We start from the raw sequence: 26,092 nt of genomic DNA, 5'->3' as shown, positions 1-26,092 counted from the left end.
TTTAACAAAATGTTATTGTCAACATCCAATATGTAAAACTGTTGCTTTATCTCTTACCAGTAGAGGTCCAGTAAGTGAACAATCCTGTTTCTAAAGTAATGCTGTCTCTAATCCTTTTTGTCAAGCTCAAACAACACAAACAACTCCTTCTCTCTGCTTCCAACATGTCTCCTCAGGTACTCTCAGCACTCTGAAGGGTAACGTCCAGTACCCTGCCTTCCTGTCTTTGACATCACATACACACCCTCCTCCCTCCCCTCAACACTAAATGTCTGCCCAACCAGATCTCCTTCTCTCTCCGTGTTCAAACTCATAGGCACATAGATCATTAACTTAACACCGTGATCATGTAGAGGCAGACCACAAAGCTTGGTGTTTGTCCAGGAGAACAGCAAGATATAAAACATCCACGGAACCAGAAGAGCGGGTTACACACTTGACACTTTATGTAGGACTCTCAGAATGATGAATAGATCTACATGTATTAACTGATCTGGTAAAAGTTGAGCAGGCATACCTCTGTTATAAGTGATAGACAGAAATATTATAAATACAGGCCTCCAAAGTAATGTTTACCAAAAGGGATTGATCACAGATTTGTTATAAATTATATATTCAAGTCTGGCCTTCTTCAGCTGTATTGAAGGCCTAACCCCGATCAGATGAATAGGTGACGAATGTGTGTGAGAGGTTAGTGAATCATGATAGTGCTACGTGCTGGAGGCATCTTTATCCCTGCCATTTTCATCTTTCCTCAAACAGCCTGCTGAAGCTCCTAGCGCTGTCAGGTATAATACTACAGTAGCAGGCAGACATCTTATCTGCAAAATGAATCTCCTATATGCCTGTAAAGGCTATACTGCAAAACAACCGCTGTACGCTGCCAATAAAATATCTAATGCAAAACTAATCCTGTACTACTCCATACTGTAAGTAGAGAAGAACACAAATGGGAACAAACAAATAACTGTACCTTCCTTGGTTTCAATTTGTCCTGCAAATCATATTGGCCAATTCCTTTGTAGCTGATCCCAAGCCACCATGGGATACCTTGCTTGTCCTGCAAGGCAAAAGCATAGTTCCATGACTGAACTGCATACATCCATTCCCTTATAGAAATCTGATTTATAATTGTATTTATTAGGATGTATAAGTGCAATACACAGCTGTTGTTGTGTGCATAATGCAATATACTGTATTATTACCTTTACTTCATAATAATGAACACCATACGTGGGTAAGGATTCCACTAGAGTCAAATACCTGAAATAAAATAACTATGTTATAGTACCATCCCCGAATCACTCGTTAACTTCCAAAAGGTGGTTTGCCAGGGATATTATAGATGGTGCAGGACAATGAGAGCATGATATGTTAAAGGTGCCAGACAGTAACTGAACTGGGTTATTGCTGCGAGAAAAGGAGAGTGTGAGAAAGAGAGAGAGAGTAAGGGAGATAAGAAAAAAGAGAGGGAGAAGAGAGACAAGAGAGTAACGAATGAGTATTTGAGAGAGAAAACAGAGAGCGAGAAAGGGAGTAAGAGATAGAAAGAGAAAGGGCCTGATGTTTTCACTCTTATGACTTGTGGTAAACAGGCGTGTGTGAGGGGAATGAGGGATCATTGTTTTTCTAATACTCACTGCACTATGGCATGTCCGCGGGAGACTCCTTTCAGCTGTTTGTAGTGCTCTATCACTCGATCCTCACTATAATAAACGTTGTAAAAATGCATGATGATGACACCTTCAACTTCGAAGTTATGGGCTGCATCCCTCCTCCCTCTCAGGAATGCATCATACATCCTAAATCATTGTCTGCTATAACATTTCTTTTGCAAAGATTTTTATTTAGCAGTTTTGTAAACTAAAAAGTTACTAAGGATGCAGATCATATTCAAGGTTATTTTACCAGTATGTAAGCGATGGGTGCTCCTTTAGCACCTTGTTGGGAAGAGTTGGGAGCTTCTTCAGATCTATTCTGGTGGTTTCATCGCTGATAATAATGATAAAACAGAATGTGGATGGTGAAATACAATATACTGTAGGCCCAATGCAGCCGTTTTTATCTCAATATCAAATAGTATCTGTGTAACAGTTAAGTACCTTACTGGGATTGTTTTCATCATTTTTTCTCTCCAAAAGAAACAAAAATAGCTTCTTAGCAAAGAGCATTTCTCAAGCAAGAATTTTACTAGGACTGTCTGGGAGTGGTCTGTGGGGAGGGGAACACTGAAAACTAGCTTTCTTGGCAGAGAGGTTTGGAACTCACTTTCTTATTGGTCTATTAACTAATGTATCACCTGGTAATTTCACCAGGCAGGCCAAAACTCCATCCCACCAAAACATCATAGTGTGGAAATGTATATAAAGCACAGGATAATCACGTTTTTGTCTGCACCAGGCCTTTAACTAATATTCTGTACATAACAGTTAGCAAATTACCATACAGAAATTATGTAGAGAAACCAGTGCAATGAGGTCTTCTAAAGTACAAACAACTTGGAATGAGCTGCTAAAGGATATCACCCCTATTTAGTCAGACTGTCTGACCTGACCCACAGGTGCAGAAACCTCATTGGCAGACATGTTCCAGGTGCATGGCCACATGCAGAGGAAGGTTCTTCATAATGAACTAACTGAAGCTCCGTTCTCTGGCAATCTAACCCCTGTAATTTCTGTTAATTTGGAATGAGACAGGTGTAAATGCAGACAAAGATCCACAGTGTTCCATAATTCTCTGTCTACAGTATGGTTCCAACAGAATGCTCCCTGACAGTAAAGATGGTGCTGCTCCTGCAATAGACGCTTTATTAAAGGTGGTAGAGCTTTGATGTTAGAATGCAGCCCTGCAGACTGTAGTAGCCTTGGCCGAGCTGTCAGTGGTATGATACTCATTCGAAGGCCTGTGTGAGGTTTCAACACACCGTGGCAGGCCTCACAATACACAACATCTCTGCCTTCCCTCTTATAACTGCCTTCGCTGTCATTGATTTTACTGTTTTGTCTGGAAAACCAGTTCCAATATTTAAAGTCTTTGCTAAATGTGTAATGTTGTCTTGTTGCTTAGGTAGCTGTTGTGTTCGATACTCATTAGAATGTATGTCCTTACCTTGAGTAATTCCCTTTTGCTTCCTGAATTGATATAAAAACAGCATGTCAGAAGATGTATGCTTTAGAGTGGCCAATTAATACACAGTACAAATCCCAAGCAAATAAGAAACTAACCTGCAAGGCGTTTGCTGCTAATTTGAATACATTCTCACTTTCCACCTCTATATCCCCCTGTAAGAAATAAAGCATCATCATAAATGTGTTAATGTACTTATGGGCTGCTGAGACACTTTGCAGATGTCTGTATCTGAGCTCTGTTCCTATGACTAACACATATTCAGCAAAATAGAATTATCTTGGACTAAACAGCAATCTACTCTTTCTGACTGTCTCATCTCATTCCAACAAAACAGTGTCTCACGGCCACAGTCAGACTGAGGTTTGGTGGTTTATAAAGAGGGACAATGAGATGGTGAATCACCATTTATCTCAACACACAGCAGAATAAGATAAGTAGCTTACATTGTAGACGGCAACTTTTGCATTTAGGAAGAATAATTCCACCGTTGCGTTGTCTTTCAGCAGTGTTATACTCTCGATGTAAAACCTGCAGGGATACGTACAAAGAAGTTTCAAAGTCTATTCGTTGAATTGAATTCTAAAGTACATATTCCATGCATAATCAGTAAGACATCTCATCACCCACTACTAGATATTCCCTAATGTAACAAAACTACTGCCGTCATTATCATCTTAAACCAATAACAGGAGTGCCCTACTGGTAGATATGTGGTACAGATATGGACCTGGTGCAATAACTACCTGACCAGGAAGTTGAGGGCAATAGGCCCAGTAGCCCTCTTAGAAAAGTCATGTTCTAGAACTCTCCGGTCCAACTGCAAGTATTTACACTGGCCACTGCAAGAGACAATGAAGAAAAGTGTTAAGTAAACAAACAGCACTGGTAAGACGCATACAAGCATACATTTATCAGTGGAGGCTCCTCGGGGAAGGGGAGGACCATCCTACTCAGTGAATTTCACAAAAAAATGTAAATAGATAAAACATATACGTACTAAATATATTCTCGGCAATATATTAACGTGTGATTAAAACACACTGTTTTTCAATGAAGGTTACAGTAGCCTCAACAGCACTCTCTGGGGTAGCACCATGGTGTAGCCGGAGGACAGCTATTTTCTGTGTGCATTGACTTCAATACAAAACCTAGGAGGCTCATGGTTCTCACCCCCTTTCACAGACTTGCACAATAATTATGACGACTTCCGGAGGTAGTCCTCCAACCTGTCAGAGCTCTTGCAGCATGAACTGACATGTTTTCCACTCAATCAAAGATTCAGAGAATTAATCTAGTAATGAAAGCATAATCTACAGCTAGCTAGCACTGCAATGCTAAAATGTGGTGAGTAGTTGACTCAAAGAGAGAGAAATAATTTAGTTGAACAGTTTTTAACTAATTTATTTCTTTAAAAATTAAGGAGAAGCACCAGAGAGAGAGAGAGATTTCATTGTATTTTTTAAAAACGTTTACTTTCACTTACTTAGCTAGCTAATGCAGCTAGCTAATTTAGCCTACTCAAACACCAGGCTCAAACAGAGAGGAATGCTATTTATTTTTGTTAGCTAGCTAAGGCTATCCAACAATAGAACTCAAGGTCAAGGTAAGCTTTCGGTTTTATTAATTTATTGCCACCGGGGCCCGCCGGTGTAACTGCTAAACTGCTTGCTGTACACAGTACTGTGTGATTGTAATTGGTTTACTAATGCGTTAGCTCTAGTAGCTATGTTGACAATGGCGTTAGCTAATATGGTGACAACGATGTAGGCTGTGTGTAGCGGTTAACGGTTATGATATAAAGGTTTGGCCTGGAAAGGCTTTTTCGCCTGGTCACAGACAGCTGTTGTGTTATGCACTGAAGTCCACAAGCGAAGGGAAAATGTGAGAGGAGGACAGCGCTTAGATGCGAGAAGGAATTATACAGCGAGCAAAGTGATGATGCTGTTTGTATGTGGCTCCTATGAAATTGAACTGTGTGTGCGGGTGATCAGGGGTGTATTCATTCCACCGATTCTGTTGAAAAACTTTTCTTAAAAGGAAGCACACAGAACGAAACGGGGATAAACCTACCTGAAACTCTCGTTTGCAACTGTTGGTGTCACACCCTGATCGGTTTCAGCTGTCTTTGTGCTTGTCTCCACCCCCCTCCAGGTGACGCCCATCTTCCCCATTATCCCCTGTGCATTTATACCTGTGTTCTCTGTTTGTCTGTTGCCAGTTTGTCTTGTCAAGCCTACCAGCGTGTTTTTCTTACTCCTGTTTCCTTGAGCCCGTTTTCTAGTTTTCCTGTTTTTTTATCATTCTGCCTGCCCTTACCCTGAGTCTGCCTGCTGCTCTGTACCTTTCGGACTCTGCCCTGGACTACCAACCCCTGCCTGCCCCCTGTTTAAATAATAAACGTCCGTTATTCGAACTGTCTGCATCTGGGTCTTTTCCTGAGCCGTGATAGTTGGACTAATGATTACACTCTAGATCAGCTAGATGACGGTATTTGATGTGTCACTGTCTGTCACCTTGATTACTCAAATTTGTCTCTCGACATGTGCACCTACGTTATAAACTTTCATTCATAGGCTAGTTTGTAGCAACCTCATGATGGGTATAGGGGAAAATGTGGTATCATGTAGTAGCCTAAACCTATCAATGTTACATTGTGAATGGAATATGAATGACAGTCATCCAATATGCTGTAATAGAAATAAGACCATGCTCATTAAATGTTTCATTGTCCTCCCTAATCTTAAACAGCAACGACCACCACTGAGCGCACGCAAGCACTTACACACACATGCATGCGCACGCGCACACACACGCGCACACCCACACGCACGCGCACACACACACACACACACAGTATGCTCTAACACCCATATACTTACAAAATAAGCAGTGTCTTACCTGTCATCAACAAATGTTAGGCCGAAGTATTCCTTCTCTTTGAGGTTAAAATGGGAGGACACCAGATCTAGCAGTTCACGGGACAACAGCTTGGGCTGTGGAATAGGAAATTGTTTGAAGAGAGCATTAGGCCTATCTATTTGAGGGCATTATCATTTTTGGTCCAAATTATTTGAAATTCATAGGAAACTAAAGTACTGTTACAATAATCTCATAAAATTATTTAAGATATTGTACTGTACCTGAACCAGCAGCTCAAGTTTCCTGTCTTCAAGGAGATGGACCTGGCAGAGTCTCCCCTCCGTCATCTACAATGGAGTACAGGAAGTAAATGCTGAGTATTGGATTTGTTCATACTGTCAATCAACACCAACCCTGCTTAGATAATGCAATTAATGACAATTGTAGGACATTTCAGTTGTGTAGAAATCTTGTCTCTGTCAATACAAATTGACAGAGACAGGCTTTGACAGATCCAAGGCTTTCTTTATTTTTGTAAAACCTTATATTTACCCATTTTCTCCCCAATTTCATGATATCCAATTGGTAGTTACAGTCTTGTCCCATCGCTGCAACTCCCGTACGGACTCGAAGGTTGAGAGCCATGCATCCTCCGAAACATGACCCTGCCTAGCTGCACTGTTTCTTGACACACTGCTCACTTAACCCAGAAGCCAGCCGCACCAATGTGCGGCTACAAAGGAATTAGCCACAGTGCAGCTACAAAGGAATTGGCCACAGTGCAGCTACAAAGGAATTGGCCACAGCTGGCAACTGAAGTCAGCGTGCGTGCACCCGGCCCGCCACAAGGAGTCTCTAGAGTGCGATGGGACAAGGACATCCCAGCCAGCCAAACCCTCCCCTAACCCGAACAGCGCTGGGCCAATTGTACGCCCCGCTTCATGGGTCTCCCAGTCGCGGCCAGCTGCGACACTGCCTGGGATCGAACACGGGTCTGTAGTGACGCCTCACGCACTGCGGTGCAGTGCCTTAGACCGCTGCGCCACTCAGGAGGCCCAGGGCTTTCTTTTTAACAAAGTCAATGCACAGGATAGAGAGCTTAATCCTGTTAAGGAAATAATAACTAATGTGGTTTTTAATTACAAGGACTCCATTGTCTCATGGATTTAGCACTAAGGTAACCCAAAGAGGATTTGTTGTTCTGAAGGTTTTGAAGTAATTCTGTAGGGGAGAGTGGGATAAGTTGAGACATTTTTTTACATTCAGCATCACTCTGTCAAGGGAAACATAGTATTCCTTCTAACAAAGATATGTACATATATTTCAGTATGTTGTGTATCTCTGAAACTAATCAGAATTCATGTACATTTCAGTTTTGAAAATATAGCTTATCTAAAAAAAAGTGGTCTCTTGGCACAAATTACACCGGGTATTGGGTAAGTTGAGCCGCTGATCAGGGTAAGTTAAAACCTCTACATGATTGGTGGCTCCCCTGCGGAACGGTTGAGCTAACGTGATTAGCATGAGGTTGTTATTAACAAGAACATTTCCAAGGACATAGACATATTTGATATTGGCAGAAAGCTTAAATTCCTGTTAATCTAACTGCATTATCCAATTTACAGTAGCTATTACAGTGAAATAATACCATGCTATTGTTTGAGGAGAGTGCACAGTTATGAACTTGAAAATGTATTAATAAACCAATTAGGCACATTTGGGCAGTCTTGATATAAAATGTTGAACAGAAATGCAATGGTTCATTGGATCAGTCTAAAACGTTGCACATACACTGCTGCTATCTAGTGGCCAAAATCTAAATTTCACCTGGGCTGAAATAATACATTATGGCCTTTCTGTTGCATTTCAAAGATGGTGGTACAAAAAAAACATTTGTATTATCTTTTACTAATGTGTTATATTCTCCTACATTAATTTAACATTTCCACAAACGTCAAAGTGTTTCCTTTCAAATGATATCAAGAATATCATATCCTTGCTTTGGGTCCTGAGCTACAGGCAGTTAGATTTGGGTATGTCATTTTAGGTGAAAATTGAAAAAAAGGGGCGGATCCTTAAGCAGATTTCAGTACTGAATGAAATATTAGCACTACCTTTTAAAAAACATGTCTATCTTTATTTCCAAAACACAATTAAACTAAATCACTAAATCATCGCTTTTTTTGTCTTTTAATCATTTGAAGCATCTTTTAACACAGGCTTAACAACTATCAAACACTGTACTTTTTTTTTTACATAGGCCAGGCCCTGTTGTTGCTTCATATCCAATCGATAATGCCTTGCATTACGCCTGTGAAGAAAACACTTCAATTTGCTCAACTTCCCATGGGCTCAACCATTGGCTTAACTTGCCCCATGGCTATTGGCCCAATTTATCCCAAACGAAATGTTTTGACTATATTAGCCCACACAGCTACAAGGATGCACTTTCATGCTAGGTTTAGAACTTCATACTGAATCTTATAGAAACCCCAACTGAGGTTTACAGCAATTTTAAAATGATCTACTTTGGTTTAGATACAAGCATCATGAACCCTCTAACACAATAAATTCATTTGATTTGTCGAAAATCTATTTTTTGGACCTAACTTTCTTACCACTTTTTTCATGTGATTTCTTCCTTCACAGACTCCATGAAATGATGACATCTTCCTAAATTTTTGGTCAAATTATACATTTTTTGTATGGTTTCTTAGAAATAAGGGTGGCTCAACTTACCCCTTTGGCTCACCTTACCCCACTCTTTCCCCAACAGCCTTTTGTAGCATTTAAAAACGTAAAATACATACACATACTTCCAAAACAATCAACACCACACCTGACTCTAATCTGTGTCACCTACCAAATTATGGCACGAAGTGCTAAAATATAGAATATACAACCTGCAATGGCTCACAAAACATTCTCAATATCACATATAGTAGTTACAGGTAACACTAAAGCAGGCAAAGACACACACCTCCACCAGCCCTGTCCTCAAACAGCCCTATATTGTAAATGACAGAAAGGGGTTGACCAGATGAAGTCCTACTGATCTATAGAGTGCTGCTGTACCTGGTAGAGCTCCCCTGGGAGGACACACATCTGAACACATCCCTGTCCAGAGCTCATCATCCCTAGCATGTAGTCCTTCTTCCTCAAGATCCACACACTGACATCCAGCACAAAGCGAGCACCTCTGACCAACAGTTTGTCCATACTGCACGCTAGCTAACACCCACCCGGGCTTTGGCTTGGCTGTCCCTGCCCTGCAACGCCTGATACCAAACCCAAGTCTGGCTGGGTTGGTTTGCGTAACAACATCATTGATATGTGCTGCTAACCCATTGAGCTAAGGCACGTCTGGGTCAGATGCTAGACTACAGACTTTTCTTTCAGAGCACTGCTTCTGCTAAGCCTGAGGGAACATGGGTCAGCCAGGAGACGTGGTGCAGGTGACTCCTATTGTAGCCAAATCATTTATGCTCTAGGAAACATAGGGCATGAGGAAACCAAGGTGTTGGATACCAGACAGTAATACCGCGTCTGTCTCAGACAAGTCTAATAATACATTTTGTATAGCGCTTTTCATTACATAAAATAATCTCAAATAGCCTAAAAAGCTAAACCAACAACCAACAAATTTAAATTGAGATGGTAGAGATGGAGATTGAATGTCTCTATTTGGCTTTGGATGAGAGGCTGGGAGTTGAAGCAGTTCGGATAGGAAAGTCATAATTAACCCTCTGTTAATTATGTTAATTAACAATCATTCAATTAAGGGGTCTGATTTAAAGGCCCTGTAACACTGACAATGTGATCAATTAAAAAAATATATGATCTAATGTTAAATATGCACATTCAATGGATCCAATTAATTTTGCATGACTGCATGTCACTCACAGTGAACAGAGACCTACAGTATTTGGCACAGTGCACTGACATTGTTATGCCAGTATTATAGCAGCAGGATGTCTAGTGTATTTGTGATGACAATGCCATCATGGTTTACTGTGTGCAGATTGCAGAACCAGCTGCCAGGAGCAGGACAGTTGTAGCTATTACATTTTCAGCATTAGATGGGTCATGGTGATTTGTCACTACAGTGAGTATTCTATGTGGGGCAGAAAATGTCAAGAAAATGTTTCTTACTTAAGGCCCTCATGTGCATGAATATGTGAGGATTCATTTCCAATGTGTACTTAGAGTACCAGCCAATTTAATTGAATGAGCGTTTTGTGATTGTTTTGCCCACATTTAACGTTTGGACAGTGGGAAATGTCAAATCCTCTCAACATGATCCATTTTTATCACTCTGGACAGAGCTTTCCACAAACTTTTCCAGATGCACAGATCTAGGAGCTAAACGCTAACTTCTATGTCACTTCTAAATTCTATTTCACTTTTCTTTAAGGATGTTTATAGCCAACCCATCCTCATATCAAGTCCCATTGAGATTCAGCCTGTACATACTGTAGCAATAATATTTGCACGTATAACTATATAAAGTCCATGTATACTAATGCATGAGATGATATTGATTGATTGACTGGAATACTGATTCCAGTTTTCCAGTGTTGTGTTTATCCAAGACCACTGACACTGCTTAGTCAACCAAACACATTCCATTCAACAGCTTTCAATAAAACACCACTTGCCTTCAGGGCCGAGACATGCAATTAATCCCACATGGCAGAAATGTAGCGGGACATGATGAAAGAAATGTAAAGGCTTTCTGTGTGTCTCTGGAGCCTGACTGCTGTCTGAGAAGTGGGCCACAGGCAATGGGCATGGGACTTAAGGAATAGGGTCTAGGGGCCTGGGTGATATGGAGAGCTTGTCATGGATGGCCTGTTACGGATTGGCGCTGGCCCTCTGCACTAATACCAACTGTGTTAAGTGGATCTAAACATTACCCTCTTATAATGCTTGACTTGCATATATGTCATCATAAATGTCTTGCTTCACATAACGTTATCAACAATGGCACTTTCACATGGCAGTTTGTAATGATTATAGACTACGTGACAATGATGATGAGGTTTAATGACAGGCTAAGTATTCAGGCATATTGTTGCATGAACCAGTATCTGGGCAAAAGTGACGATGAATACGACGAGATCTCCTCTCTGCCCAGAAAGCTTCTATTCATCTACCCATTAGACAGCTCTGCAAGCGTTATAATGTTAAAATACGTTTTTTACACACCAAATATGCCTGCCCTGCCTGCAACTATCATCATTTACTGCCGTCACGCCCGGAATGTACTTCCAAGAAAGGTCTAAATAAAAATGGTCAAGCAACCCCCACAAAAAGGTATGGATTGTTTTTGACCGGAAGAGGTGCATCTTCCGGTCAAAAACAACACATTCATGTTTATCCGGTTGCTTGTACATTTTTATTTAGACCTGTTTTAGAAGTACATGCCAGGTGTGACGGCAGTAAATCACATGAAACGGCTGGTTTTGTCATCATGGCCTGGCTGCACCCCATCTTATCTCGGTTTCCTGGCTTCATGCATTATTGATGAAACCTGGTCTCGCACGCCAGCCCATGTCTGCTCTTTAGACTTATATACATGTCCTCTGCACATGGTTTAGACATGTACTGTGACACAGGGCTAAATGATCTCTTGATTCCTTTATAAACATTTCTATGATCAGGATGACATTTCCTGGAGTCATACTGCAAAGCAATGTATAAGACTTAGTCTATGTTTTTGTGGTAATTAGCCTTGATGTGTCAAGGGTGGATTTGACAACTTTAGTTCAGCAAAAACTCATTAGAAACTGAACTAGTTTAACATCAGGGTTCCCACTCCAAAAGAAAACCAAACACTCTTAAGCAGTCAAAATAATGTCTTCCTGTGATTTCAGGTGTCTGTAAACAGCCTACTAAACAGGATACCCAGCTCCAATTCTATCAAGCCAGGGTGACCTCAATGTAATCAAGTAGTTTTCCATTCAGTCACAACACTCTTTTCAGCTAGGGCACAACAAAACCTCTCCGGTGTGGTGACACGAGACCACTTGTTGGTTGCTTGGGAGGGAATTACCCTAAGCAACTTGTAACTTGCATCTTTGACTTCTGCTGATGACTGGTCATGACCTCCAGCACCATAGCTAACCTCTAGGCAAGGCTACACAGAGCAGCAGTATTTGAGGGGAGGCTGGGACACCTGTTCCCCCAGGCTTAGCACCTTCTGGGATCCTGAGGCAGTGAACTGATAGGAGTGGTGTTTGGAATTCTACCATATCTGATTTCTCCTTTGGCCAAATTTTGTCATTGGTAAAATACAATGACCATGGCCTTCATCTAGCTGGAAACTGATTTTTTTTTAATGGAATATCTACATAGGCGTTCAGAGGCCCATTATCAGCAGCCATCACTCCTGTGTTCCAATGGCACATTGTGTTAGCTAATCCAAGTTAATCATTTTAAAAACCTAATTGATCATTAGAAAACCCTTTTGCAATTATCTTAGCACAGCTGAAAATGTTGTGCTGATTAAAGAAGCAATAAAACTGGCCTTCTTTAGTCTAGTTGAGTATCTGGAGCATCAGCATTTGTGGGTTCGATTACAGGCTCAATATGGCTAGAAACATAGCACTTTCTTCTGAAACTCGTCAGTCTATTCTTGTTCTGTGAAATGAAGGCTATTCCATGCGAGAAATTGCCAAGAAACTGAAGATCTCATAAAACGCTGTGTACTACTCCTTTTAATTTTTTTTATTTCACCTTTATTTAACCAGGTAGGCCAGTTGAGAACAAGTTCTCATTTACAACTTCAACCTGGCCAAGATAAAGCAAACCAGTGTGACACAAACAACAACACAGAGTTACACATGGAATAAACAAACGTACAGTCAATAACACAATAGGGGGAAAAATCTATATACAGTGTGTGCAAATGAGGTAAGATAAGGGAGGTAAGGCAATAAATAGGCCGTAGTGGCGAAGTAATTACAATTTAGCAATTAAACACTGGAGTGATAGATGTGCAGAAGACGAATGTGCAAGTAGAGAACCTGGGGTGCAAAGGAGCAAAAAATAAATAACAATATGGGGATGAGGTAGTTGGATGGGCTATTTACAGATGGGCTATGTACAGATGCAGTGGTCTGTGAGCTGCTCTGACAGCTGATAAAGTTAGTGCGGGAGATATGAGTCTCCAGCTTCAGAGATTTTTGCAGTTCGTTCCAGTCATTGGCAGCAGAGAACTGGAAGGAAAGGCAGCCAAAGGAGGAACTATGGTGACCAGTGAGCTGAGATAAGGCGGCACTTTACTTAGCAAAGACTTATAGATGACCTGGAGCCAGTGGGTTTGGCGACGAATATGAAGCGAGGGCCAGCCAACGAGAGCATATAGGTCGCAGTGGTGGGTAGTATATGGGGCTTTGATGACAAAACGGATGGCACTGTGATAGCAAATTGGATGCAGTCTGAGTAGAGTGTTGGAGACTATTTTATAAATGACATCGCCGATGTCAAAGATCGGTAGGATAGTCCGTTTTACGAGGGTATGTTTGGCAGCATGAGTGAAGGATGCTTTGTTGCGAAATAGGAAGCCGATTCTAGATTTTATTTTGGTTTGGAGATTCTTAATGTGAGTCTGGAAGGAGAGTTTACAGTCTAACCAGATACCTAGGCATTTGTAATTGTCCACAAATTCTAAGTCAGAACCGTCCAGAGTAGTAATGCTGGACGGGCGGGCAGGTGCGGGCAGCGATCGGTTGAAGACCATGCATTTAGTTTTACTTGCATTTAAGAGCAGTTGGAGGCCACGGAAGGAGAGTTGTATGGCATTGAAGCTCATCTGGAGGTTAGTTAACACAGTGTCCAAAGAAGGGCCATAAGTATACAGAATGGTGTCGTCTGCGTAGAGGTGGATCAGAGAATCACCAGCAGCAAGAGCGACATCATTGATGTATACAGAGAAAAGAGTCGGCCCGAGAATTGAACCCTGTGGTACCCCCATAGAGACTGCCAGAGGTGCGGACAACAGGCCCTCCGATTTGACATACTGAACTCTGTCTGAGAAGTAGTTGGTGAACCAGGCGAGGCAGTCGTTTGAGAAACCAAGGCTATTGAGTCTCCCGATAAGAATGTGGTGATTGACAGAGTCGAAAGCCTTGGCCAGGTCGATGAATACGGCTGCACAGATTTGTCTTTTATCGATGGCAGTTATGATATCGTTTAGGACCTTGAGCGTGGCTGAGGTGCACCCATGACCAGCTCGGAAACTAGATTGCATAGCGGAGAAGGTACGGTGGGATTCGAAATGGTCGGTGATCTGTTTGTTAACTTGGCTTTCGAAGACCTTAGAAAGGCAGGGTAGAAAGATATAGGTCTGTAACAGTTTGGGTCTAGAGTGTCTCCCCCTTTGAAGAGGGGGATGACCACGGCAGCTTTCCAATCTTTGGGGATCTCAGACGATACGAAAGAGAGGTTGAACAGGCTAGTAATAGGGGTTGCAACAATTTCGGCGGATAATTTTAGAAAGAGAGGGTCCAGGTTGTCTAGCCCAGCCCAACATTAGAGTGTCTAGTTTGAGAAACAGGCGCCTCACAAGTCCTCAACTGGCAGCTTCATTAAATACTACCCGCAAAACACCAGTCTTAATGTCAACAGTGAAGAAAAGGCGACTCCGGGATGCTGGCCTTCCAGGCAGTGGTTCTCTGTTTAGGGTCTGTGTTCTTTTGCACATCTTAATATTTTATTTTTATTGGCCAGTCTGAGATATGGCTTTTTCTTTGCAACTCTGCCTAGAAGGCCAGCATCCCGGAGTCGCCTCTTCACTGTTGACGTTGAGACTGGTGTTTTGCAACTACAGCAATCATAGAGCACTCAGCACTGCACACTAACCATGCTGTCTACGCTGTCTAATCATGACAGCTGTAGTAGCAGTATTTTCAGAAGAAGTGGAAGTATTAGCAGTAAGTAAGGTAGCAGTAGAGGTAGTAGGCTAGTAGGAGTAGAAGTAAAGTAGTAGCAGCAGTAGTAGCAGTAGTAGTAGTAGTAGTAATGGTAGTAGCAGTAGTAGCAGCAGTAGTAGCAGTAGTAGTAGCAGTAGTAGCAGTAGCAGTAGTAGGAGTGGTAGTAGGAGTAGAAGTAATAGTATTGGTATTAGTAGTGGTAGTGGTAGTGGTAGTTGTAGTATAAACAGTAGTAGTAGTAGTAGTAGTAGCAGTAGTAGCAGCAGTAGTAGTGTAACAGATGTATAATGTACTCTCCATGCGTTGTGTTTTCTCATAATAAATCACTTCGGCCAGTGGTCCCAGTTGAGCATCATTTATTTCTGCTGTTGTTAAATGGGAAACAGCACGTTAGTTGTGCAGGGTTTAACAGTGTTGATGGCTGTCGATGGCAAAATCCCTTGCGTCACATTTTCATACTGGGCAAACAAAATACAAAAATACAATACAAAATATAACATGTGTAAATACCTGTTGTTAAATGGGAAACAGCACGTTAGTTGTGCAGGGTTTAACAGTGTTGATGGCTGTCGATGGCAAAATCTGTAGCATGAAGACAACCGTGTTAGCCGTGGCTTATGTGACCATGACATCGGTGTATGCTAGCTAACACAATTATTTACAGCAATCATATGCCAAAGCACATCCCAGAAAGCCCCTCAATCCCTAACAGGTACCATATACCCACACATGTATAAAATCAGTAACGTACAGCAAACTTGTACACATTGTAAAATAGAAAATAGAAAACAGTATTCAGAACGTGACCTACCCCTTGCATCACATTTTCATACTGGGAAGACCTGACGTTCGCGATCTCCCCCTATCTGCAAGTGGGGCCAATCACAACACCCCTTATTGTCATCAGAGTTGAACTAACCAATAAGAATGCTTGAACATCAAATACACATTTCTTTAGAGGCAAGTGGAAACATAACCAACCCTGTTACATTAGCAGCAGTAGTAGTAGTAGTAGGAGTAGGAGTGGTAGTGGTAGGAGTAGTTGTAGTATAAGTAGTAGTAGTAGTAGTAGGAGTAGTATTAGTAGTAGCAGAGGTAGTGGTAGTAGTTGTATAAGTAGTAGTAATAGTAGTAGCAGTAGTAGTTGTAGTACTAGTTGGGATTGTTGGAGTAATAGTAGTATTGTAGTATTAGTAGTAGTAGTAGTGGTAGTAGCAGTAGTAGCAGCAGTAGTAGTGGTAGTAGTAGTAGTAATAGTAGTAGTGGTATTAGTAGTAGTAGTGGTGGTGGTAGTGGTAGTTGTAGTATATGTAGTTGTAGTATTAGTACTAGTTGGAGTTGTTGGAGTAATAGTAGTAGTGTAGTATTAGTAGTAGAGTATTAGTAGTACCCGTAACTGTTGCTATCCCTTCACTACAGCTGCTATGCGACTAGAATGAAAAGCTGTTTCTCTATACGGTGTCAGAAGCAAGTGCTGTAGTGAGGGGTTTGCATGCCTACTGAAAGGGACTGCAACGTTGTATTATCTGGAGCTGCAGTGACTTTCTGCAGAGCCCTGGGGAAGGAGCGAGGCACTCAGTCACTGAGGAGCAGAGTAGAGATTGGGATATTAATGATGTTGAAAACACTTGATGTGGGTAACAGAACTACGAATCACAAAGCTTTTATAGATGCTATCATCAAAAGATAACATTGGCTGTCAAAACAATATTATCGTGACATGTAGCACTATTAATTCTATTGAAAATTAGCATTTACTATCATCAGTTATTATAGGTACTAGCAAGAGCCGATAATCTGGAGTATGTAGAGTTATGGAGTTGAACAGGTGTGTGATTACCAATGAATGCTTGAGGATGAAGACTGACATAACACTTATGCAGTTTCATAGAATGTGTATACTTCCCTACCTATGGACTTGTAACAGTATTTATGTAACGTAACAATATTTAACTCTTCCAGGATATGAATAAATGCAGGATAACCAGCCTTTCCAAAAATAATCCTATCTTTAGACAGTGTGTTTCATGTAAATCCTCAGGAGACGTCAAGGTTCCTGAAAGGAAAACTGCCAACTGAATGTTGTGGTGTGTTGCTCATCACCAGCATCAAACAGCCTCACAAACCATCTCTCATGTACTGAGGTACACTCACAAGAGGAAAAGATGTAGAGGCAGTAAACTAGCTGAAGTATATGCCTACATGGTGTATGTTTATTGTTAAAGGTACAATGTATTATTTCAGTTTACTGTATATTTAGTTACCCACTTAAACAACACTGGTTTGTTATGACCCCTGTTGCTTGTTTCAAGGGGTCAGTCATTGCTTTATGTCGTGGGTTTTAAACAATGCCCCCCATCTCGTGGTGCTACATCGCATTAGTCACCATACTGTTTTCAACAGGATATCCTGACCAACAACGGCAGGGGCCATCACAACGGGATCAGTCTCCGGATAGTAAAGTTCATCCACTTCCATAAAAAAAAAAACAGCCATCAAACTAACAATTCCTGTTTACCATGCCGGCTGCCTAAAACTACGTCAAAAGTCTTTCTTTCCCCGAATCTCACAGAGAACATGACAAATAGTGACAACTTGTGACAAAGTCAGAGGAAAATGTAGTGATGGTTTTGCTCTTCTTTCTTTGTTCTGTTCACTGCAAGAGCTGTACAGTGTAAAAAAAGTTTTGAGAATTGAGTCTACTTTTTCAAATAGTTTTAACGAATTCACTACGTAGTCAATCGGTAACAGCAGGCCAGAGCTGGCCGAAACAACTGCCATTAAACATTACAATGTCTTAAACTACTGCTTCCGCCACTAGCTACTGGAACTGCCACCTGTACAAGGACATTATACTGTGTGCTGCTGTTTGCTTTGGCTGCTACTACACAGGTGACATGTTTCTCATGAAAATTATGGAGTGAGCCTGCTAGCTGCCTTAGAGCAGTCACTGACAACGTACAATTGCTAGCTGCCTTAGAGCAGTCACTGACAACGTACAATTGCTAGCTGCCTTAGAGCAGTCACTGACAACGTACAATGCAAAATAAAGGATGCAAATAATCCACAACTCTTTATGACTATCCACATGTAGCCTAAGTAGGCATACACAGCATGAACATACACAGCATGAACAAAAACAGATCGGTAAAACGGATAGACAGTATACTTGCAGAGTAACATTATGTTGCTAATTAATCAAGTGGACTTCGTTTCTGATGCTTATATATGAATTGTAATCGCTTACTGTATTTACTTACAACAGGCCTAATCCTAAAAATATCCTTTATGTAGATAAATAAAGCTACATAATCATTGCCATACTGTACCCAACCCAATTTCTGTAAGGAAGCCTTCTTTCTGCACTGTATCCCTCCTCACTGACCAAACCCCGGTCCATATCGGTCCCTAACCGATCCCTTCTGTACACTGCTGTTTAGTGCAGACTAGACTGGATAGCAAGGTGTGTCAGTCAGAATGCAAATGTATTATGTGTCTTATCTCACCATTCATATAAAGAAAAGTATTTACCAATTGTATACAGTAGGCTAATGACCCATTAAAACGTTGTATGCTAACAGGAACACGTATTTCACAATGAGGTAGGAACAATGACTAGGTTACTGTACATTGGTGGTTATTTTCAGTCAAATGACTGAAAATAGTCCCCGATTACAGAAAAAGCTAAATAAAAGTATATGAATTGGCATGACTCTTTTGTTGAAAGAAAAAACACTGATGCCAATATTGATAATACAATTACAATAGGATAGCCAAGCCTACAATGATATGATAAAGCCGGTTAATTAATTGATCACTCGAGTGGGATCCCATTCCGATGCGTGAATGACCTGGTATACTTTGTTCCCTGCACAGTTCAGAGAATACACTCCCCATTATCGTTTATTGTCACGTTGTAATGGGACAATCTTACCTTCGTTTTGGGCGTTTCCTTTTATTTCAGCTGGTTGGTTTCTTGAATCTAAAATAGGTCTCCCCCGGCATATTGGAATCGCATTCAATGCATCCCTGTTATGTTTTCAGCAAAAGGAGGAGAGAGTCAGTGAACTGTATCGCTATCAACTATTAGTAGCCTTCTCTCGTAGGGCTACTCGCGCACGCTTGCTTTCTTCCACGCTCACCACGCCTTCACCCCGCAGTTATTTACGTGAAAGGAGATTTTAGCGCTCGCTGTCCTCAGCTACAGCGGCTGTGCTGAACTGTACACAATGGGTCACAATATGCTCATTGCTGGTAATAAAGGTTCATGTTTTAGAATTAGACATGATGCAGACCCATGCGGAATACAATTTTGTTCTACCCAGGTATTATCGCAAACCTATCTACAGGCCTATCATGGTTTTTAAAATAATAATAATAATAATAATAATTGTAGCCAATTGTGGCCATTGTATAAATTAATGCATGTCCAATATACTGTGTGTTGGCTGTGACATAAACCCCACCCACCCATTGCCTTCAAAAAAATCTATTCATCAGCAATTAATAGGATTGAACTAAAGTGACATAAACTGCTCTATATTTCAGAAAATCTCAAATGTAAATCTCATGAAAGCAACCTGAGGCAATTTGTGGTTTATAACATGCTGCCAAGAAGAACCAGATCAAATAATATCATTGTCGGGAGTGATCAGCCAACGATCATTGTCATCTTTTTGGGTTGCCTATGGTTTGTAACCAAAGACTAAAGATAATATCCAGGAGCCAAGACCAATATTTCTACCAGCACATTGGTCCCAAGATCCAGACACAGTGAGTTGAGACAATGACAATTTAAAAGCCAAATTAATATGGTCTTGAGTGGTCTCAAGACCAAGACCACTAGGGACCCGGGGACCCTCCATTATATGTTAGCAACAAAAAAAAACTCACATATTGTCTTATCATCACATGAATGATAATGGCAAGTAAAGGGTTTCAACATGTTAAAATGAATACGTTTGCTAGACAGTTTCATTATATATACACTACCGTTCAAATGTTTGGGGTCACTTAGAAATGTCCTGGTTTTTGAAAGAAAAGCAAATTTTTTGTCTATTAAAATGACATCAAATTGATCAGAAATACAGTATAGACATTGTTAATGTTGTAAATTATTATTAATATCTACATAGGCGTACAGAGACAACCATCACTCCTGTGTTCCAATGGCACGTTGTGTTAGCTAATCCAAGTTAATCATTTTAAAAGGCTAACTGATCCTTAGAAAACCCTTTTGCAATTATCTTAGCACAGCTGAAAATGTTGTTCTGATTAAAGAAGCAATAAAACTGGCCTTCTTTACACTAGTTGGGTATCTGGAGCATCAGCATTTGTGGGTTCGATTACAGGTTCAAAATGGCCAGAAACATAGCACTTTCTTCTGAAACTCATCAGTCTATTCTTGTTCTGAGAAAAGAAGGCTATTCCATGCGAGAAATAGCCAAGAAACTGAAGATCTCGTACAATGCTGTGTACTACTCCCTTCACAGAACAGCGCAAACTGGCTCTAACCAGAATAGAAAGAGAAGTGGGAGGCCCCAGTGCACAACTGAGCAAGAGGACAAGTACATTAGAGTGTCTAGTTTGAGAAACAGACACCTCGCAAGTCCTCAACTGGCAGCTTCATTAAATAGCACCTGCAAAACACCAGTCTCAACGTCAACAGTGAAGAGGCGACTCCGGGATGCTGGCCTTCTAGGCAGAGTTCCTCTGTCCAGTGTCTGTGTTCTTTTGCCCATCTTAATCTTTTATTTTTATTGACCAGTCTGAGATATGGCTTTTTCTTTGCAACTCTGCCTAGAAGGCCAGCATCCCGGAGTAACCTCTTCACTATTGAAGTTGAGACTAAGGTGTTTTGCAGAAAAAAAACTGTATTTAGTTGCAATGACTGTAATTTCCTCTATATTTAAGGGATAGTAAGAGATGTTGTCAATGAAGCCCTTTCTCTACTTCCCCAGATCCGGATGAACAGGCTCATTGGCTTGTGAAACTAGCTCTAACTTCTTTCATACTGGACGCAGAGACATAAAAATGGTATCCATGATGGTATTCCATGATGGTAGACTAAATCCCGCAAATAATTTTTAAATAGAGCACAATACAGTAGAGCACAGTACAGTAAAGTACAATACATTACAGTACAGTACTGTAGAGCACATTATAGACATCTATGTTTGGACCAACTAGATGTCAATGTTTGGGCTCATGGAGGGTTGGAACCCCCCAGCTGGCTATGCATCTCCATACTCTACACTTTTTCCTGAAGTGTGCACTTGTCCACTACCCACATGGTGGTCCTCTGCAGCTCAGTTGGTAGAGCATGGCACACATGCTACCAGTGCTGCCACAAACGCCATAATGACACAGATACAAAGATGAGACCTCTATATAACTCTATGTAGTCAATTATTTTGGTTGTGACTATTGGTAAATTTTAACATATTTTGAACTTTAAAGAATCCCCATAGCTATCTTTCATTTTGACAGATGTCCATCCCAGCAAACATATATTTTAGTCCCACAACCATACTTTACATATTTCTGGATATATTAGATTGTTCGGTAGTGACACTTCTCAAAAATACATGATGACTTACCAACTTGCTCAGTCATTTTCTCCAAAATGTTTGCAGACAGGCTACTCACCATCTGGCCATGCTGGAGAGTGCATGTACAAAAGCTAAAGAACATATGCACATCCAGGTACTTTCCATACTTTCCAGTTACCATGCTGGTGATATTTGTAGGGGTGTGGCTTAAGGTACATTCATTCTACAGTCTTTTAATGTGTGTGTTCAAGAGACCCTCCACAACCAGCACCACTCATCGTAGCGGGACAGAAAGTACCAGTGGTAACAACTACCAAGTACTGTATCTTGGTTTTCATCGAGACTCTAAACTCAGTGGTGACACACGTGTGAAACAGTCAGTGAGAAAGGCCTCAAAGCGCCTGCACTGTTTGACTGTTCTTGACAGAAATGGCCTACCCACTGAAGATCTGGTCACAGTATACACTACACTGGTCAGACCTTGTCTGGAATACGGTGGACTGCTGTTAGTTGGATGCAACCAAAAGCGGCAGGCCCAACTCCACAGGGTGCAGAAGAAGGCCCTGAAGATCATGTCCAGAGATGGAGCAGTCCAACCACAGTTCCTGTCACTGCAGAGCAGGTGAAAGCAGGCTGCAGTGCACCTAGTGAAGGACATGGTGCTACATCCAAAAAGAGGTGACAGCGCCAGGCTCCTGAGAAACTGTTTACTGTAACTGCCCGTATGAACCGCCACTGTAACCACTGCTGTCAGACTGTAGCTCTTTCACAACATTTTTATTTTTAACAATTACATTTTAACATTTCAGTTTCCATCATGAAAAATGTCATGTAAAGTTTTAGGTGTCCAAACTTTTTTCAACAAACATCAATGACATCACACCCACGTGTTCCCACCACAACCACACACATCCCATTTGTCTCACAACAATTGCCCTCATCCTTCATCCCCTTCATCCCCAATTTCCAGTGATTGTAACATTCTATGCCATATGGCCTCAAATTGCGCTATTCTGTTTCTCTCCATAGCCCATAGTTTTTCAATATTTAAATAATAATGTGTTTCATTCATCCACTGTCTTAACGATGGAGGATTATTTGATTTACAGTTTTTAAGTGAATATTTTTTCAAAATGATTGACGAGAAAGTATGTTCCAACCCATTGGGTATCTCATCCCACTCTCATATGCCATGTCTTGAAATATGCAGATTAAAAGTAAACTTAAATTGTGAAACTTCTGACAGCCAACTTTTTATCTCCGCCCATAATTTTTGGACTTAATAGCCCTTCCAGAAGGCATTAATTATTGAGTTGTTGTTAGTTTTACACTTAAGACATGACTCTGCTGTTGTGCTGTAGAATGTGTAAAGTTTGTCTCTTGTATAATAAATTGTATACATTAGTTTATACTGGATTAAGTGTAAATTTTCATTAACTGTAATTTTGGTAGTTATGTTCCAACATTCCCTCCATCTTGTGCCAATATCAGTTCTTTTTAAATCTTAGTTCCTGTCACATCCTAATCTGTTTCACCTGTCTTTGTGATTGTCTCTACCCCCCTCCAGGTGTCGCCCATCTTCCCCATTATCCCCTGTATATTTATACCTTTGTTCTCTGTTGTCTGTTGTCAGTTCATCTTGTCTTGACAAGTCAACCAGCGGTTTTGTCTCAGCTGCTGCTGTTCCCAGTCGCTCTTTTTCTCGCCCTCCTGGTTTTGACCCTTGCCTGTCCTGACTCTGAGCTCGCCTGCCTGACCAGTCTGCCTGCCCCTGAGCCTGCCTGCTGACCTGTACCTTTGCCCCACCTCTGGTTTACTGAACCCTGCCTGCCTTGACCTGTCTATTGCCTGCCCCTGTTGGAATATTAAACCATTGTTAATTCGACATTGTCTGCATCTGGGTCTTACTTTCATACCTGATAGTATGAACTGGCCTTGACTGACCCAGCAGACCCGGGCCAGCTGCGCAACTCCATCTCCTCCCATGGAGCCTCCATTGGTAGGCGAGGAATTGCTTCGTGGTCTTATGGAGGGAGTCCAAATGTTGGATGAGTGCCATGACCGGGCGTTGGACATGCTACTGGAGAAATTCCGCGGGTTGTCTGGGGGGCAGCCTGCCACGGTGGTAAACCCACCGCCCCTCAGTAACTCGGTAGTTTGCAGCGCCGCCCCACTGGCCACTCCACCTTCCCGGGAGCACCGTTTACCTCCCCCGGAACGCTTTAATGGAGAGCCGAGCACTTGTCGGGCGTTTTTAGCTCAGTATGCCCTCATTTTCGAGCTTCAGCCCTCCTCCTTCCCCTCAGATCGCTCCAAGATAGCCTACCTCATCACACTGATGTCTGAGAGGGCTCTCACCTGGGCTACTGCCGTATGGGAACAACATCCGGCCATGTGTGTGAGTCTGGAGGGGTTCGTGGGAGAGGTGAGGAAGGTTTTTGATGCATTGTTCTCCAGGAGAGAAGCTGCCTCCGGCAGGACGCCCGCAGAGTGACAGACAATGCTGTGGATTTCCGCAAGTTGGCAGCGGAGAGTGCGTGGAACCAGGAAGCACTGTTCGACATGTTCCTGCACAGCATCTCGGAAGAGGTTAAGGATGATCTTGCTGCTAGGGAGTTTCCCACCGATCTTAACACCCTTATTGCTTTGACCATCCACATCGATGGGCGATTGTGGGAACGACGGAAGGAGAGGAAATTCGATTTCGCTTGCACGTCCAGGGATTCCACCTTGCCTCCAAGTCCTCCCGGAAGTCCCAGACATTGCCGAGAGCACCTGAAGTTTCCCAGCCTTCCTCGAGAGTCACCGGAAATGGCAGAGGCACTGTTTCCGAGCCTATGCAACTAGGCCGAGCTGGGCTGTCGCCAGCGGAACGGCAACACAGGATCAACACAAGGAGCTGTCTGTATTGCGAGACTTTTGGTCATTTTGTGTCCTCTTGCCTGGTAAAAGACCAGGCTCACCGGTAGGAGCGAGTACTCTGGTGGGACATATGGAGAACTTTTCTGCCTCCCTTACTCGCACCCCTTTTCATGTAATTCTGCTGTGGGGAAACCAGTCCAAATCTCCCCGGGTCCTCATTGACTCTGGGGCCGATGAGAGCTTTTTGGACACCACACTGGCTTCCGAGCTGAACATCCCCACTCAGCCCATCTTCATTCCCATGGAGGTTAGAGCGCTGGACGGGCGCTCTATAGGTCGGGTCACCCATAACACCACTCCCATCAACCTACGTGTGTCAGAGAATCACAGCGAGACCATTCAATTCCTTTTCATCAAGTCCCCCCAGATTCCTGTGGTTTTGGGATTCTCCTGGCTCCAGCGAAACAATCCACACATCAACTGGTCTACGGGTGCTATCATGGGCTGGAGTCCGTTCTGCCCTGTCCATTGTCTGAAGTCGGCACAACCTTCCCGGGACGTCTACCTGGGGGCTCGGAAGTTTCTCCGGACCTCTCCACCATTCCCACGGAGTACCAGGACCTCCGGGAGGTGTTCAGTAAGTCCCGGGCCACTTCCCTTCCGCCGCACTGCCCCTATGACTGTGGGATGGACCTTCTCCCTAGCACCACGCCGCCCAGGGGACGTCTGTACTCTCTGTCGGGACCAAGGCTATGGACACCTACATTGGGGACTCCCTAGCTACAGGATTTATCTGTCCCTCTTCCTCTCCCGCTGGCCCATGCATTGACTACTGGGGACTCAATGACATTACTATGAAGAACTGTTACCTGCTACCACTAATTTCCTCGGCCTTCGAGCCACTCCACGGGGCCACTGTTTTCTCCAAGCTGGATCTACAAAACGCCTACCACCTGGTGCGGATACGAGAGGAAGACCACCTTCAACACTGTTAGCGGGCACTACGAATATCTGGTCATGCCCTTTAGCATCACCAACGCCCCTGCCGTGTTCCAGGCTCTGGTGAATAATGTTCTCAGCGACATGTTGAGCCAGTTCGTCTTTGTCTACATTGATGACATGCTCGTCTTCTCCTGCTCCCCCCAAGAACACGTGCTACACATCCGACAGTTTCTCCAGCACCTTCTGGAGAACCAGTTGTTAAGGCGGAAAAGTGCAAGTTCCTTCGCGCCACTATTCCCTTTCTGAGCTACATCATCTCTGCCGGGAGTGTCCAGATGGATCCCGAGAAGATGAGAGCGGTGGTGGATTGGCATCAGCCCACATCCCGGGTGCAGCCGCAACACTTCCTGGGGTTCATCAACTTTTATCGCGGCTTTATCCGGGGTTACAGCACCCTGGTCTCCCCCCTGTCGGCACTCAGCTCTACCAAGGTTCCGTTCACGTGGTCCTCTGCCACTGACCGGGTGTTCTGGGACCTCAAACACAGCTTCACCACTGCTCCTATCCTGGTTCATCCTGACCCTTCCCGTCCGTTCGTGGTGGAGGACGATGCTTCGGATGTCAGAGTGGGGGCTGTCCTGTCCCAATGTTCTGCCCTGGACCTTAAGCTGCATCCCTGCACCTTCTTCTCCCACCGCCTCAACGCCACAGAGGAACTACGATGTGGGGAATCAGGAGCTTCTCGCGGTGACGATGGCGTTGGAGGAATGGATGCACTGGCTAGAAGGGGCAGAACATCCATTCATTGTGTGG

General features: G+C 42.6%; 1 protein-coding gene across 1 annotated transcript in view; it reads right to left on the bottom strand.

The window, feature by feature from the left end:
* The window catches only part of LOC120059204 (FERM domain-containing protein 4B-like), a 35,820-nt gene extending 16,853 nt beyond the window's left edge, over positions 1 to 18,967 (bottom strand). Inside the window, exons 1-11 of the mRNA XM_039008073.1 lie at positions 18,859 to 18,967; positions 6,270 to 6,335; positions 6,028 to 6,122; positions 3,873 to 3,968; positions 3,573 to 3,657; positions 3,225 to 3,281; positions 3,109 to 3,131; positions 1,909 to 1,992; positions 1,641 to 1,706; positions 1,206 to 1,263; positions 974 to 1,060 (exon numbers count right to left, since the gene is read on the bottom strand). Of these exons, the coding sequence (XP_038864001.1) occupies positions 974 to 1,060; positions 1,206 to 1,263; positions 1,641 to 1,706; positions 1,909 to 1,992; positions 3,109 to 3,131; positions 3,225 to 3,281; positions 3,573 to 3,657; positions 3,873 to 3,968; positions 6,028 to 6,122; positions 6,270 to 6,335 (717 nt within the window). The 5' untranslated portion in view covers positions 18,859 to 18,967. The remainder of the gene's footprint in view (positions 1 to 973; positions 1,061 to 1,205; positions 1,264 to 1,640; positions 1,707 to 1,908; positions 1,993 to 3,108; positions 3,132 to 3,224; positions 3,282 to 3,572; positions 3,658 to 3,872; positions 3,969 to 6,027; positions 6,123 to 6,269; positions 6,336 to 18,858) is intronic.
* Between the last annotated feature and the right edge of the window lie 7,125 nt (positions 18,968 to 26,092).

Source organism: Salvelinus namaycush, chromosome 14, assembly GCF_016432855.1.
Source record: "Salvelinus namaycush isolate Seneca chromosome 14, SaNama_1.0, whole genome shotgun sequence".
NCBI classification, from domain to species: domain Eukaryota; kingdom Metazoa; phylum Chordata; class Actinopteri; order Salmoniformes; family Salmonidae; genus Salvelinus; species Salvelinus namaycush.
This window is presented reverse-complemented; position numbering and strand designations above follow the sequence as displayed.